This window comes from Tachypleus tridentatus, chromosome 8 (assembly GCF_004210375.1).
Source record: "Tachypleus tridentatus isolate NWPU-2018 chromosome 8, ASM421037v1, whole genome shotgun sequence".
In the NCBI taxonomy this organism is placed as follows: Eukaryota; Metazoa; Arthropoda; class Merostomata; order Xiphosura; family Limulidae; genus Tachypleus; species Tachypleus tridentatus.
This window is the reverse complement of record NC_134832.1, coordinates 142,411,207-142,428,845: the sequence shown is the minus strand read 5'-3', so window position 1 is coordinate 142,428,845 and position 17,639 is coordinate 142,411,207. Positions and strand designations below refer to the sequence as shown.

Here is a 17,639-nt window from a genome sequence, read left to right as displayed (position 1 = left end):
CTTTCAGTCTCTCATTGTAATATTTATGTCTATCCAAGCAATCTCTACTATGAATTTCCTTTCTATGCCCCCGTCGCGCCAAACATGCTCGCCCTTTCAGCCGTGAGGGCGTTATAATATGACGGTCAATCCCACTATTCGTTGGTAAAAGAGTAGCCCAAGAGTTGGCGGTGGGTGGTGATGACTAGCTGCCTTCCCTCTAGCCTTACACTGCTAAATTAGGGATGACTAGCACAAATAGCCCTCGAGTAGCTTTGTGCAAAATTCAAAAACAAACAAACAAATAAACTTTCTATGCCACTTAATCAGAATAATGTTTGGTGTAAAAGAAGATTGCGGTAACTTTACGGATTTAGAATAGTAAATTTTGAAGCTCGATTCCCTGTAATGATTCCAGCAGATAGGCTCTGTAGCTTTGAACTAAAATTACCAACAATAATGTTGTTGAAATTTATTTGATTTTATTCAAATATTCGGAAATTATATTCTTATATGCTGCAACAAACTAAGTGTAGCATTTTCAAAACATAGCTTGAAAAGAAAAAGATTCAGTAAAGTGTTAAATGCACTAATAAAAAGTTGTAATTATTTTCTGTTCCTGAAAATTTGCAAATCAAAGAAATTAAGTTTTTGTTATTAAGGTGCATTTTGAAGATTTGTTGGACAAGTCACATCTTAAATGACACGTTATGAGGAAAGAAGACATTGAAAGTCTAAACGTAACTGGTAAGATTAAGGGAAGAAGAGACCGTGGGGGACAGAGCCCTTAACTTGTGTCAAGAGTCAGTGTAACTGGATGAATGTATCGACATTGGAAATTCTTTGTGCCTTAAGGAGGAAGAGATATGTGGAACATCATGGTCGTCAACGTTCTTTTTGGATGTTCGTAATGACGAGAAACCAACTTGAAGTAAAATTGTATTATAAAGACGGCTGCTATGGATATTAAAACTTTAATTAAAATAAAGTACAGAAGAACATTTTGACCTTCTTAGGTCATCTTAAGCTTAACCGGAAGATGATATAAGAAGGTCAAAATGTTTGGATATTGTACATAGAGAGAAACCTAAAATAAATATAGATAAATATATTTTATAAGTACACATGACCATGATATTTTTTTCCAGTATTTTTTTAATTGGCTGGAAATTATATTTATATATATAAACATTGTTTTATTTTTTATACGTCATAATTCAGCTACCTGCTAAAAATAGTTAATTATTTGAATAGTAATAAACAGTTATTTATTTCTAAGATAGAAATTAAAACAAATTGTTTTGTGTGTTTTTGAATTTCGCACAAAGCTACTGGAGGGCTATTTGCGCTAGCCGTCTCTAATTTAGCAGTGTAAGACTAGAGGGAAGGCAACTAGTCATCATCACCCACCGTCAACTCTTGGGCTACTCTTTTACCAACGAATAGTGGGATTGACCGTCACACTATACGCCCCCACGGCTGGGAAGGCGAGCATGTTTAGCGCGACGCGGGCGCCAACCCGCGACCCTCGGATTACGAGTCGTACGCTTTACGCGCTTGGCCATGCCAAACCATTAAAACAAATACATAATGTAAATAAAAACTGTCGTTGGCGTTTGTATTTGTCGTTTTCTGTATTACGGTTATTTCACCTTATCATTATCAGGTGACAAATTCGACTATTAAAGTTTCGTAAAGAATCTTGGAGTTGTACTCTGGTTTTTAAGGGAGTGTGGTTTAAAATTATACGTGTTTCTGGATGAATGATATGGCGATTTTAACGTATGTAGTTTTTTTAGGTTTGAGTGTATGTTTTTTATCGCATGGCACAAAATGTGAAGATCAAACACAACCGGAACAGATTCACATATCTTATGGAGGTAAGCTTAACCATAAGTTGTTTTTTCAAACACACACACATACATAACTTATTGCCAGTATAACTGTTCAAGATGTAAGTAACTTATCAGTTGCATAGTAACAATGAATATCAATAACAAAATCTTAAAACAATTTGGAAAAACGAAATTACAATCTTTCATTATAATTAAATTATATATATCTGTATATATATAAGCTTATGAAAATGCTGATTTGCGACCTCTAAAACAAAAACGGTAAAAGTATAATTCTTCATAATTAATAAGAATTTGTAAGTTGACAATTCACAATTATGGTCACAGTCTGAAATTCTGTGAGAAGTATTTTGTATAATTGTTCAGACACAGTTGAACGAATTATAGTAATGAAAGTGAACTGGTTTAATTTTATGACATTAGCTGGACCTGAAAAAAACTTATTATTTAGGTTATAAGGCGAAATATTGATGCACGATTTTACTTAAGATACTGAAGTAAAGTAGAATATAGATTTGATTACATGATGTAGGTATTAAATCATTTAGTTTATATAATAAATCTTTACCATAAGTTTAAACTGTCATAAACTAAAGAAATTTATGTATCATTTTGAGTTAAATTTGTAGTTGAAGCTCAGTATATTTTGTTTAAATTATAAAAAGAAGTACTGTAAAGCCTAAATCAACTACAACATCATATATTTTGCTTTGGTTCCTCTGTGCCTGTTTCTTTGTGACAGATAAGGTTAAATTATTTTTTAGGTAAGATACATGCCTGTCTTATTTCCTCATGGTCCTTTGTCATTTTATCAGGCTTAAATGTATAGTTTAATGATTCTAGTGGGATTGGAGTGGCAAGTTAACTTCAACTTCTCATTTTTTTGAATGTGGAAGGATTTGTTGACAGCCAGTGACTAAGATCCATGTTGTCTGCCTGTTATGTTATGAAAAACATGTGATCCAAATTAATGATAATCCAGTTTAATAACCTTACATTTACTATAAGTAAATATAACTTGTGAGACGTTTGTCTAACTTACCAATTCATCGTAGTTGTGTTGTAGTTAGGTACTTCAATATTCTCAATACAGTCAGAAATACCCAGGAGTTTAAAATTTTGTACTTATTTTAGTAACTTCTAATTGTAACCATATCAGTATTATTAATACAAACAAGAGAAAGCAAAGGCTCAAGAACTCTGAGGTACTCCACTGGTTAGAAGAGTATAGTTTCACTGGATTCCATTAATAGCAGCATTACACATCCTCTCATCTAGCAAATCTACAGTCTTGTTAATTAATCTTTCTCCCACTTCTGTTGTGATTCTTTTAGGTGATCTTCTGTATGGAACCTTAGTGAATGCTTTATGAAAATCTCAGTTTCCAATTTCACCGTTTTTTTATTTTCTGTGCAACAAGTAATATTCTTCAAAAATAAAAAATGGATTTTGTATTTCACAAAGTTAAATGCTGTTGTTCATTTGGACCACAGTAACCTTTAAGGTAACAATACAAGCTGTTGACTAGCTCTCTTTCTATTAGTCTCTTTGTTGAAGATTAGAAACAGCTATGAACAGACAGCCCTTATGTAATCTTAATCTCTAGACTATGAATTTTATTTAAATTACAAAGTGCCAGGAATATGAAATATCAGCCATGCCCTGTTAACTCCAAATTAATTTCTCTGATAGGAGAACCAAGTCCTCTGGAGGAGTTATCTGTTTTAACCATTCATACCACTATATACATGTGTTGTCCATTAGTCAGTAGATATTAAATGATTTCACAAAGGGACACTTAATGTTGCAATCTGTACTGTCATTGCATCAGAAAAATGTGTGAAAGTAATGAATTAAGAGAAGAGTTATACACTCTGTAAGCTGTGATAGAACATGACTGTGAACTTCAAAAGTAAGAAATAAAAATATTTATTGCTCTAAATTTTGGTTTTATTTGCTCTTAACATAATGTTTTGGGGCAACCATGGGGTCTATTGGTCTATCTAGGCTGTTCCATCCTGTAAAATAAATTAAAATAATTATAAAAACACTCTTAAAGCCAGTCTTTATCATTCATATACATACCAATATTTTTCTTGAACTTGTTTAAATGTACTTGCTTTACAACATTTGAAGGCAACCCCTTCTGAAGGTCAACCACTCAGTTAGGAAAATGAAATTGTCTCAGGGGAAGATGACTCCTAACCTACCAAAATATATATTTGTGTCCCCTAGTCCTACTGTTCTCACTGTTAAATATGAGTAAGATGATACATCAACACTGTTAATCCCATTTACAATCTTAAACACATCAATCAGATCTCCTCTAACACTTCTTTTTTCAAGAGTAAACAGTTTGAGATTTTAGCCTCTACTTATATAACAACTCCATCTATTCTATGCACCATTTTAGTAACCCTTCTTTGAACCTTTACCAACAATTCAGTCTTTCCTAGGGTAAGGAGCCCAAGACTGAACACAATATTCCAAACCTAACTATTGACTTGTACAATGAAATAACCTTTTTAGACTTGTATTTTATATTTCTGTAGATGCAACCTAAAATCCTATTTCTCTTACCACTGCCAACGACACATTGATTGATGTCTTAGGAGATTGATTGACTATTACACCAAGGTCTTTTTGTTTTTATGATACTGTTAAAGTTATTCCCATCCAAATTATACTTGTAATTGAGATTATGATAACCCATATGAATTACCTTGCCTATTTAATTAACATCCATTTTATATTTATATATTAAATCATTTTGCAAATAAACAGCATCCTCTTGCACAGCTAGAAACACCCAAGACTTGAATATAATCTGTAAATTCAAGTACTTTATTGACTATTACTTCATATATGCCAATGATGCAAATAAAAAAGGACAAATGTTTGAAGACCGAGCAATGAGGTACCCCAGTTATGACATTAATCCAGTTTAACTGAAGCTCATTTGCAACAGTTGTCTGCTTTTGATCCAACCATTCTTCTATCCAAGTTGCTAACTTTTCTCTCCTTCACTTACATTCATCTACAACATAAGCAGTAAACTTTTCTACAAATGTCAAAATATTTGTAAGACAAGGTTTTCTCTTAGGGAAACCATGTTGATTATCCTATAACATTCTAAACTTTATTAAATAACTTTGTAAAACATATTTTAACAGACTTTCCACAAATAATGTAAGGCAAAGGGGCCTGTAATTACTTGGACAATTTTTATCAATTCCCTTAAAAAGAGGAGTGACATTAGCTAAATCCCAGTCCTCTGGTACCTGTTCACTATTCAAGGACTGACAAAAAATAGTAATAAGTGGCTCATCTATCCAGGCTTTAACTTCCTTCAAAATCCTTAGGAAAATATTATCTTGGGTACAGTCCTATTGTGCAAAAACCAGTTGTCTGTGGAATTCAAGAAAGAACCCCTAGTTGTCTTAACATTTGTATAAGTGTAATTGAAGGTGAATAAAAGTAATTTTAGAAAGGAGATTAACTGTTCATTATTTTAGAAAGGAGATTAACTGTTCATTTACAGCTTAATAAAACAATAATAATAGTTTATTGAGTAAAATAGTGACTTGTGTGTTGTTCAGTTGATAGGTTGTGGCATTGAATGAAAAGACTATTGGGGACTTATGTGAGGCAGACAAAATAGATTCAAAATGTTATTTTTATGTGCCCCTCATTTGAAAAATATACTTTTGAAGATACATTAGACATCCTGTTGTAGTTTTTAAGTTTATTACCTTTTTATGGATCTTAATCTGTAGTGTATTATAAATAAAGTTTGTAAATATGAACATTGGTATTAAATTTGCACAAGTGATTTAACATTACTTCTGTCAATCTTTAGTTGGTTCATTGTCCAATTAATGTTCCAGAAGAACCATTAACTAAAGATATCAAGGATCATTTAAGTTGAGTTAATCCTGAAAAGGTCAATATAAAGTGGTATAAGAGGATGAATAGTATGATGTGTGCAATTTTAAACCATGGTAACATCAACTCTCAGGTTATTCATTGTAGTGAGTTGTGGAAACACTGCTGAGAAGACAATTTTTTGTTCACTTACATCTGAAATGGCCAAATCATGTATAATCTTTCTGAACAAAGATTCAACATAAGAAAAACAGTGAAGATCATATCTGACCCATGTATGTAGCTCATCTTCAAATAAACTATCCTTAAGAAAGTAAATAACTCAAAGCCACTAATAACAGTATTTGTGAAAATTAATACTCCAAAAGAGATAATAGGAATAAAAAAGCCTGACTAAACTGATTCCCAGATAATAAATGAGCTGACGGCTCCACAAGTTGTGAAATTATTCAAGGGTTTGAACCTTTGAATTTAGTGAGATAATAGTATTATGCAGTACAAGTAACACAACAAAATGTCATCTTGCAAGTTTTTCATCTGATATGATATTTTTGCAATTTCTCCCATACTGTATCTGTGCAAATGTTTTTCCACCACTAGCCTTGTTACTCTCACTTATTAGTACATACTACTATGCAAGTGATCATGTAGGATTCCTCCATCAACAGGAGTGTGACACTAAGCATTTTGTAAATAGTGCCCTCTATTATTATGCACATCTTAATCATTTCTTGATTGGCAATCCTACTATTTAGACACTTTTCACTCACAGTTTAATTAACTAATCTACATCTCCTTTCTTTCCTGAATTTCTCCTTTAGTTAGTTTGTTATTTTATATTTTTGTTCTCTTTTTGTGAGTTGAGATTTATTTTGTCTTCTTTCACTTTCAAGAATTATACAATTACATATTTTGGTGATCATGACTGTGACTGCTGTAATTGTGGCAAAAGAATTTCTGACCACATTTAACACTACTGTTTTCAGCCCACAAAGTGATGGTCTGGTCTTTCAGGAGCTGACCACTGTCATGCTACAAGCATAATATATTGATAATTTAGCTTTGGATTTGGACAGCCTTTACCCTCCTCCTGATTATGTCTCTCAGCCATATTTCATTTCAGGAGACTTGCTCAGTCTCTTTTTCCCCTTGCTGGATTTGTTATTCAAGTATTATGTTCTGTACTTTTCTCCCATTTTGTATGTTTCCTCCTGCCCTTCTAGAAAGAACCAATCCTACCATCTCCTTTGTCTAGTCAGGGTTCTTTGAAGGGTATGTGACATGTATTGCTTCCTTCTCTGGTTTCAAAATTTGTTTGTTTCTTCTGTGAAGTCTTCACTTCTCCTGTGACATTTTACCATTGTCATTCTGTGTAGAATTTGGCAGGTCATTAACTTAGTGTTTTCTTCCTCTTTTCTTGATGATGGTTGCCTTTTCATGTTTTTTTTCCATCAGATCTACAACCTTACCATGCTCCCATAGCTACACATTTTAATCTTCCCTTGGGGCAAAGGGTATCATGGTGTTGTGTTTATTTATCTGTGGAGGTAAGCACACCATTTTTCTTTACAGGGGCCTTTATCACTTATCTGTATCCCACTCTGTTGCTTGACCAGGTATACTACACTTAAATCTGCACTGTACAGAAATGACAGGTTGTGTGATGGATTGGTGGCACTATTGGTTGATCAGCATGTGCTTGGGTCAATTGGTTGGTCCACCATGTTCTCAGCCTACAGAAATGACAGGTTGTGTGATGGATTGGTGGCACTATTGGTTGATCAGCATGTGCCCACCCTGTCTTTGTCACTCAACACACCTTGGATGCTGTAGCCATCAGTGTTTCCTTGGGTCATACCATCACTGTTTGTTCTCTGTACCTGATGCCTGGAGAGACATATGATCAATCAGACCTTGATGCTCTCATTTAACAGTTGCCATCTCTCTTTTTCATACTGGGGGACTTTAATGAGCATTATTCCCTCTGGGAAAGTGCTGATATTGATAGGAGGAGTCACTCTGTAAAATGAATGCTCTCTGATCACAACCTTTCTCTTTTCAATGCTGGTTCTTCTACTCATTTCCATGCACCTGGTCAGTACTTTACTGCTATTGATCTCTCAGTTTGCTCCCCTTCACTCTTATCTCATTTTTCATGGAAGGTTGACAATAATCCATGAGACAGTGATAATTTTCCTATAATCTTGAGAGAAACTGGCCGTGGTTGATGCCATCTGACCTACTTGCCCCAGTGGAAGCTGGATCATGCAAACTGGCCCTCTTTCACTGCTCTTGCAGAACTCGATCCTCCCATTGTCTGTAAGATATCAATAGATGACTGTGTGGCAGCAGCAACTGAATGTATTTACAAGCAGTTGCTCAGTGTATTCCTAAATTCTTGACATGTTTTCTACTATATCCTTGTACATGGTGGAATCCTGCCTGCCACATGGCATGGAAGGCTAAAAAACAGGCCTGGGATATTTTCCATAGATATCCCACACTCTCGAACCGCATCACTTTCCAGTAGGCCTGTACACATGCTTCGTGGATAAGATGTCAAAACCAGAAGGAATATTGGATCAAGTTCACAACCAGCATATCTTCTACCACCAGTTCCAAAGTCATATGGGACAAGATTTGAAGGTCAGTGGGCAATATAACTCTGCCCCCCTCTTGTTTTTGCTCTCTGATGGCCAGGAAGTAGCTGATAACCAGAGCATCGCCGATACACTAGGTGAAAGCTTTTGCTGGGTATCTACCACTTCTGCTTCTTTTGCCACCTTATAAGCAATCATGATTTGGGCAGAGTGATCACCCCTTTCCTTTGGAGCTGATTGTCTCTATGGTTATAATCGTCCCTATACACTGGTGGAACTCAAACTGGCCCTTCATTGGTCTGGCAGTACATTGGTTGGACCTGATGATGTACGCTATGAAATGCTGCACCTTCTTTCTCCTGCTTCTTTTGCTATTCTTCTGATTGTTTTTAACCAGATCTGGAAGGAGAATGTTTTTCCTGATGCCTAGCACAAGGTTATTGTTCTACCTTTCTCTAAGCCAGGGAAGGATTCCAAGATTCCTTCAAACCACCATCAGATTGCCTTGACAAGCTGTCTCTGTAAGACCTTAGAGAGGATGGTTAATGCTTGTCTTGTTTGGTTCCTTGAATCAAAGAACCTCCTATCGGCTACCCAGTGTGGGTTCCGATGACAGCGCTCCACTGTGGACCACCTGATTTGATTTGAAACATCATTCAGAGAAGCCTTTCTCAAATGACAACATCTTGTATCAATATTCTTTGACATTGAGAAGGCTTATGATACAACATGAAGGTATGGCATTTTGCAAGACCTCCATATATATGGGTTATGTGGCTTTTTGCCCATTTTTATTGAAAACTTTTAATGGACAGGAGATTCCAATTTTGTGTGGGTTCGACACTTTCCCGTTTTTCTTCTGCAGTGAACTTGGAGTCCCTCAGGGTTGTGTTTTGAGTGTGACACTTTTCAGTATAAAGAGTAATGCTATCACTGAACAACTCCTCACTCTATGTCAACAACTTTCACATCTCATGTCAGTCGTCGAACATAAGGTATGTTGAGCAGCAGCTACAGACTATCATCAGTCATTTACTGCAGTGGACCACAGGAATCGGCTTTAACTCTCTCTCTCTCTAAAACTGTTTGAATGCACTTTTGCTGCTAACGTGGTATTCATCCTGATTCTGAATTCTGTATCAGTGAAATTGTGCTGCCTGTGGTCCCTGTGATAAAGTTCTTGGGGCTTATATTTGACCGTAAGCTGGCCTTTACACCATACATCAAGCTGCTACAGGTCAAATGTACAAGAGCATTGAATATCCTCCGTGTTCTCTCTTTCACCACTTGGAGAGCAGATCGATGTTCTATGTTAAAGATATATCATGCTCTTATTTGATCGAAACTGGACTATGGATCACTGGTCTATGGTTCTACCAGAACCTTGGCCTTAAAGATGGTGGACACCACTCATCATCAAGGACTTTGGCTTTGCACTAGGGTTTTCAATACTTCTCCAGTTCCAACCTTATACATAGTCTCATCAACCTTCTTTGCACCTCTGCCGTTTACAACTGTCTTTACCATATGCTTTGAAACTTTGTTCTTTACCAAATAATCCTACCTGGGGTTGTGTTTTCCTTCCTCGGTGGGCCATACTTTTTTAGAACAGACTATCTGCCATTGCTCCTTTTCACTTTTGTATCCAGGCGCTGTTGTATAAATTGGGTCTGTCCTTGGATTACATTGCTGTATCCACTGGTTAGCCCATCCCACCATGGCTACTTACAGTCCCCAAATGTAACCTGTCTTTAAGTCATTCCTATTTATACAGATGGTTCAAAATCTGGTGACTGTGTGGGCTGTGCCATGGTTTGTTGTGGTTTGGTTGTTGCATGCAGAATCCCCTCTGCAGCTTCTGTGTTTACTGCTGAACTGTACACCATTTCTCTTGATCCTGGACCACATAGAATCTAAGCAATTCTCAAACTGCACTATTTATACTGACTCACTTTGTTCCCTACTGGTCTTGGAATTACATCATGTTAGTTCACACCCTGTTTTCACTAATATTCAAAACCGAATGGTCTATTTCTCTTTAACATCTACTTGTATCCAGTGTTTCTGGATACTGGGCTGCTCTGGCACTATTACCGCTGTGCCTGTTCCATGCATGGACTATGGTCCTGTATTCAAGGTTCAGCTCCATGCCAGCTGGCAGTTGACTTGGAATGAGCAACGAGAAAACAAGCTTTTCCAAATAAAACCCTATATTGGACTTTGGCCATCTCGCTTCGGTGAGGATCGGAAGGAGGAATTTGTTCTAACTAGACTATGCATTGGCCACATTTTTTTAACTCATAACTTTCTTTTATATGGAACTGATGCACCAATGTGTAGTCTGTGTAACACTCAGGTCACAGTGAGCCACGCTATTTTCTTGCCGTTGTTATGACTCTCAACGACAGCATCATTGTAAATACGTTCTGTCCCAAGATTTGTTCATAACGTTAGACAGTGTTATTGGTGATGGTGACACTGTCCACCTTGAAAATGTGTTTAGGTTTTTAAAGGCCATTAATCTTTTTAATGCCATTTAAGTTTTTTTTTAATTTATACATTAGATGTTTTTTTTTAATGTGATTCCTTTTTAAGAGTCACAATCCATCTAGTTTGATTTGAAATTAGAAAATGGCTGTAACATTAAATAACTTTTAACCAGGACTGGAAAGGCCAACTTCAAGTGACTAATGCTGCTGTTTGAACTACCTGTTAGTCATCCTGGTGAGTTATTATTAAAATTTTGCTACAAGTCTTTTAAAACTTTTATTACTTTACTTTTTGAAAATGGCCATAACGTCAAATAACTAGGAACCAGGACTGGAAAGGCCAACTTCAGGTGACTGATGGTGGTTTTTGTGCTTACCTGTTAGTCTTCCTGGCAAGTTATAATTACAATTATGCTACAGAAAGTCCTTTACAACTTGTAGTACTGTAGTTTTTTTCTTTTACCACTGTAGGCTAGATGTAAAAATTGGTTTTAATGCTGTATATATTTTTTAAACTTTGTTTTCTTTTACCTTTATATCCTTTTATGAATTTTAATAATATTACTTTAATTTTAACTTTTTACAAGATGTTTGGTGCAGATAGCCTAGCTGCTTTGTGCCATAAGACACCATATCAAACAACCAACCCAGTGCTGCAAGGTGTTGGTTGATTAATTCTGCCCAGTATATCCTCTATGCCTTGACATAAAATGTAGATAAAAATTGGAAATAACACATCAGAAGATCGTTTTATTACCACTGGTGAGATGGGGTGTTCCATTGTACATTTCATTGGTGCATCTCACAGTTTTTGCTTCATAATTATGTTTGTCCTGGACCTTACACTTGTGGAATAACATGAGTAAAGCAGATATGGATAGCTGTCCATCTCTTATAATCCCTAGTGTTTCCTTCTTGTACTACAGCAGACCTGATGTAAATTCCAAACTTTTCTAGGTTCTGGATATAACAGTCTGCTAAATATAACCAAAAGAAAAATGCAGATTGCCCCTCTGGCTAAGACTTCCTACTTTCTACCATCCTCCGGATGTCAGTTTTCATAGATTGGATGTTGGTTGCAGATGGTCCAGCTACAAAATTCTCACATATTTGGCTGGTACTCTTCTACTGTGGACAGGAGGGTAAATTCTCAATGCCACCAGGTTTTGGATTGGAGATGCAACCCCAAAATTGTGGTCCCTCTTTCTGTTGTTCACTTGATGTTGATTCCTGGAGGATTTAGTACTGGTTGTAGATGGATGATACACTTGTATAATGCTGGGTACTACCCTCCTGTCATGGGCTGATTGACCACTTTCCCAGTGCTCTCAGACTTTGGACTAGAGGGGAGTACTCGTCTATGCTCTTCTCCTTCTTACCATCTATTGGATATCGATTCCTGGTAAAAAGTAGTGTTCACTTTATTGGAGATGTGCACCTGCAGAAATGGATTCTTGGTATGGGGGCTTCTGTTCTGTTTTTGTACACATTTGTGAGGTGAAATGTAGAGAAATCTCTTCCCACTGCCAACCATATGCTGCCAAGTGTTGATTGAAGATATACTCTCATTTATGGTTTGTCACATCCTGGTCACTTTCCACCAGAGATGTCTTATTATTTCTGTGTTTTTAATGGAACCCATCCAACTTCCCACCTTTAACACATAACTAGAGAGGAAAGAGAATACTAGAAGTAGTGTGTTCTCCTTCTGATGTGTTGTTTTTAATTTTTTATCATACCTCATGATCTTCCTTTTGGTGCTTCCTAGAGAATAATCATCTTCTTGCCAGTTCAGTGTGGGACTCTAGCTTTTTTGAGGTAAAATATCATATCAGAATTTTATATTTTCTTTAACTAAAAATGTATTTCCAACAGATACTTACTTCCTCTCATGTTTTCCCCAATCCTGGTAAACTGCGAACTAATGTGGCAGGGGTTTAGTTTAGAGAGAGAGAAATCTGAAGAATTCTCTCTCAACTGGGATGATCAGGAACGTTGTGGTTTCTCTTCGTCCCCTTTCATGAAAGATTATTGAAATTAGCAGGGGGTTTTTGTTTTTCTTTTATTTTGATTCTGTTTTTTTGGGTGAAGGAGTTAGGTTGGTCATAATATTGATGAGCAAGACAAAGGTAGCACTGGGGAAACCAGCCAGACCAGATCCTGAAAAGCAGATGTCAAAGTAAATATGAACATAAATGCGAAATGACCCAATTCAAGGCATGGCAATAAAATTGCCTTGGCTGGGATCTAAAGGTCCAATGCCTAAGATTTGGCTGTGGGGGGAAATGGGAGTGCCCCGAGAAAACCCACTTTCACAGGACAGACAGCTTCCCAATTCTAGTGTGAATTAGTTTGGTTAGTTATGATCAACCTTGAAGTGATTAATATATGCATGATTATAGAGGGCACTAGTTATGAAAAGGTAGTGTTGCACTCCTATTGGTAGAGGGTTGCTGCATGGTCATTTGCATGTTAGTATGTAGTAATAAGTGGGAGGAACAAGGCCAGTGGCAAACAAAAATGTGCACCAATAGAGGGCAGCACAAAGGAAGAAAGCCTTTTGTGGGAAGGTGATAAGCATATATCAGAAATACATTTTCAGTTCAGGAAAATGCTTACTTTTGTCATTTCTGAAAATGTATTAAGCTTTTGAGGTTACATTGATAATTTTGTTAAATTTTTTCATTTAAAGAATTGCAAAAAGGAAATAAAAATCTAAATTATATTTTAGCAGGTGAATTTTTGCAGGAAACTAGAGGGCAGGTTTAAATTATGATCATATTTTAATAAAAAAATAACACATTAATGTGTTAAACAAATAAAATAAATATCAGGTTTGTACACATTTTGAAAAATAATCCAGAATTTTTTTCAATGTTTGTACAATAATTGATCATGAAATTTTTTTATCTAAACATATGTTTTTTAAGATTAATTGTTATTTTTATTATTTTGAAAGTTAGTCCAAGTCAGATGATAGTGACATGGGTGACAATGAATCCTACAAATACAAGCATGGTAGAATATGGAAAAATCAAGCTAACTCAAGTTGCCAAGGGCAGCAGCATCATGTTTACTGATGGTGGACCTCTAAAGCGACGACTCTACATTCATAGAGTTATCCTTGATAATTTGAAACCAGGAATGACGTACCGTAAGTGTCGTTTTCAGAGTATATCTCTTAGTATTCCATATCAGTCTTTTAATGTTTATTTGTTGTAACTGTTTATGAACGAAAATGGTATCACTGATATATCCCTTAATATTTTCTTTTGTTTTACACCATAAATACTTAACAAAACTGTATTAAATTTAGTATAAAATATTTAAAATATCCAGTTATGGTAGATATTTTTTTTATTTAGTATTTTATGATTTGTTATTTTTTAAACGTCCATACTTTTACTTGTGAGATTCTGTTTAGAAAAAATAACATTGAAAATGTTTTGCTTTAGCATTCCATTTTTTTTTGCTCTACAACTGTGACATTTTTGAAAATAGTTTCTTTCTGAGAGATAAAATGCTAGAAAAACTTACTTGTCCTCTTTCCATCCCACAAAGTGTATACAAGTAAGTATATAGTATAACTTTTAAGGATTCTGCTGTTATTTAAAGTGAACACAATCAATATAAGGCCAGCAGCACCTCAGCTTTCTTGGAAATGACTGATACTGTGTTTTGCATCAGAAGCTCGTAATGTGCACTTATTTATGTATTTAACATTTAGTCATGAATTTTTTACAGCTCATTATGAAGTAAGATCTGTTTTTAATACATGTATAATAATTTTATGTTTTTGTTAATTTTATTATGTTACATATTTTTCCTAGAGTTGGCAATCAACCTCAATTGGCCATCTGGTGTAATTAAAAGCAATGTAATAATATTATCCCATCAATTTAAATATGTTTGTTACTGTGTTTATGACTGAGGGCTTGTGAATTAAAGGGATATCCATATTTGTGCATGTAATTTTGAGTTTGAGGTTTAGAGCTGTACATTTTTTAAATGTTGGTGTGTATGTGCTAGACTTCTACAGTTTATAATTTTAAGAAACTTGTATGGCTTAGTAGAAACCTACCTGGAGTGTTTTTTTCTATAAGTAGAACAAATTATATGAAAAAACTACATGTCCAACCAGCAATGTATAATAGTAAAATTTGTTGTCCCTTGGACAAAATTTGTCATCCAGGTCGTTGGGCAATATGAATTCCACACGTATGTAATAAGAAAGGTTTGTGTTATGTATCCAATGAAATTTAACTTATATTCATTAGATTTGTTGGTGACCTAAGACTTGATCTTTCAAAATGATGTTACCATTACCTTTGTCAGACTGTGTAATACTACTTTTACAAGTAATGTTCTTTGTCTAAGTCAACTTGCTTCTGATAAATACAGTTTCTCATCAATAATTAATAAGTACTTATGTGCCTAAGCTTACCTGGTGTTGTAGAAGAACATTTTTGTAGTTTTCAGTCAGATCTATTTTACCACAGATATTTTACCACAAACAAAAATAGAAGTCTTGAGAAAGTGTATGAACATTTTCAGATCCTAAATCTGCTAAAGGTCTCGTTTGAGTCCTTTGTTCAACATTACAGGAGCTCCTGCAAGTTAAACATTTGGCAAATGACTACTTATTTACTCCACTTTGATATAAATGTTTTAAAAAATCTTTTTTATACAATAATATTTGAACAGTGCTTGTATTTATTTTCAAACTGAGCTTTGTTTCTAGTTAGTTGTTCAGTTCTCCAGTGGCACAGCAGAGACTTACAACTTGATAAACTGGGTTTCAATATTTGTGGTGGGCAGAGGATAGCCTAATGTATAGCATTGTGCTTAACATCAGAAAACTATTAGTTGATGAGGTCGCATTCTGTGATATCATAAAAGGGAGAGAACAAAAAGCAGCAGTAATGAAACATCTCACAGAGGGAGTAAATAAAGTGAAAAACAAAACAGGAATATTTACGTAAAAAAATGATGTGTTTTAGCTCATGTATGGGGATTGGCAGAAAATCCTTAAGTGCATTATCTAAAGCTGGTACTTTTCAGTGCTTTGTAGGAATTACAACAGCCATTTTTCTTTTTCTTTGTGAGTTATATTAAATAACTTGTGATAACAAGAAACCCACTGATTGTTGCTGGGCATGTCTTATTAATTAGAGTTAGAATAGGAACAAGACTGTAAGGAGCTTGGCAAATAGATATTAGATTAGTATCAAACTGTCTGTTAATCTGAAGATGATCTAAGAAGGTCTATTATTCTGTACATTATTTTAATTAAAATTTTAATACCCGTACCAGCCATCTTTAAAATACGTAGATATCTTACAAAATTACAAAGTATCTGTTTTAAGTACTTTTTTGGTTAAAAACAGTTTAACAAACTAGAATAATTCCATAATAATATTCATGTGGAATAAGTAATACCTGAGTATTTTCAGGAACAGTAAAATATTCACTTGTTCTTGATCATACTTGGTATCTCAGAAACATTTTCTTACCTCTTCAGGGATGATACTAATACCATGTAACACTTCCAAAATAGTTTTTTTGCTTGCACTATGACTTTGAATGAAACTCCAACCCCTGTACATAATAGCATGCACTGTAATAGTCTGTGATGCAATCAGCATTAGACTCTACCCCCTCACTAACAGGAGGATGGCACATTTTTAATTCACTGTATTCTTTTTGAAAACCTTGTGTATGACAAATGTTCATCCTTTTCTTTAGCAGTTCTGTATTCATTCATGTTTTCCTTTTTTCATTAAGAATTAGGGTTTTTCACTTGCTATATTCAGCTTTTATTTAACAGTTTAATTTGCTATCATTCTGATCTTCATACCTGATGGTAAGAAAGAAAGATTTGGATCTTTTGAGGTGTTTTCATTAGAGCTTATCATATGAATTATCTTCTGATACAATATTTTACCTCCCCTAAATATTTCTCAATTAGTATTGCTCTCTATTGGCAGAAATTTTTTCTCCACTGGCCTTGTAACTCCCATTTCTTTCTATATATCTGTATGCAAGTGATCAAGCAGCAACCCTCCACCAGTCATTGGTGTATTTAGGCAGGGGCTAGAAGCAGCTCATTCTCAGGGCTAATTAATAATTTTATTCTATGTAAAATTACATGGGATGTAGGGCTCACATAAAGTATTAGCCCCTGGGCCTACACAACCTTAAATCTGCCACTGCCACCAATAGGAATGCAACACTATCCGTATCCTAACTAACACCCTCTTTAATAATGTATCTGTTAATCACTTCTCACCTGGACATCTTACTGTTAAGATGTGTTTGTTTTTACTCTCAAATTTCAGAATATTTTGATTTTAGTGGAATTTTTGCTATGCAATTTTTTATGTACCTTTTCTTTTTGTTTGAGTTTAGTATGTACTCAGTTTTGAGTAGTTATTACTACCATTGATGTCCCTGCTTCAGTGGATTTACTGACTGCATCTAGTATCTTGTGAGGCTAGAAGAAAGTGATGAATAAATTAGTATCAGATATACTTAAAATTGCAGTATTAAAAGCTTTCATGGGATAAAGTTAGAATCACTTCTTTTTATTCTCTTGGATATAGAATTGAACCAATTACCATAATTTATTACACATATTGTTGAGTTTTGGATCTTGTGCTGAACCAGTTGATATGGTGTACTCACACATGAATTGTATTAGCATCAAAGCAGTTTACTCTTTCGATTGGGATCCTGTATCCTATCCCTGCATAAATGTCAGTTCCCAGTGGTTGAGTTTGGGATTTAGAGGAGAAACTAATCAATATAAATCTTCACACGTGTTTAGGGTG

At 35.1% G+C, this 17,639-nt stretch overlaps 1 protein-coding gene across 3 annotated transcripts in view; it reads left to right on the top strand.

The window, feature by feature from the left end:
• The first annotated feature begins 1,537 nt into the window (after window positions 1-1,537).
• The window catches only part of LOC143223636 (acid phosphatase type 7-like), a 50,192-nt gene continuing 34,090 nt past the window's right edge, over window positions 1,538-17,639 (top strand). For 2 of the 3 annotated variants that reach the window (XR_013012987.1, XM_076451838.1), the window contains exons 1-2: window positions 1,538-1,859; window positions 13,769-13,963. Coding sequence is in view for 2 of the 3 variants with exons in the window: in XM_076451838.1 (XP_076307953.1) it covers window positions 1,739-1,859; window positions 13,769-13,963 (316 nt within the window). In the remaining variant the exon portion in view is untranslated. Of the gene's footprint in view, window positions 1,860-5,867; window positions 5,996-13,768; window positions 13,964-17,639 lie in introns of all 3 variants that reach the window. The other variant, XM_076451839.1, reaches the window with a different exon arrangement.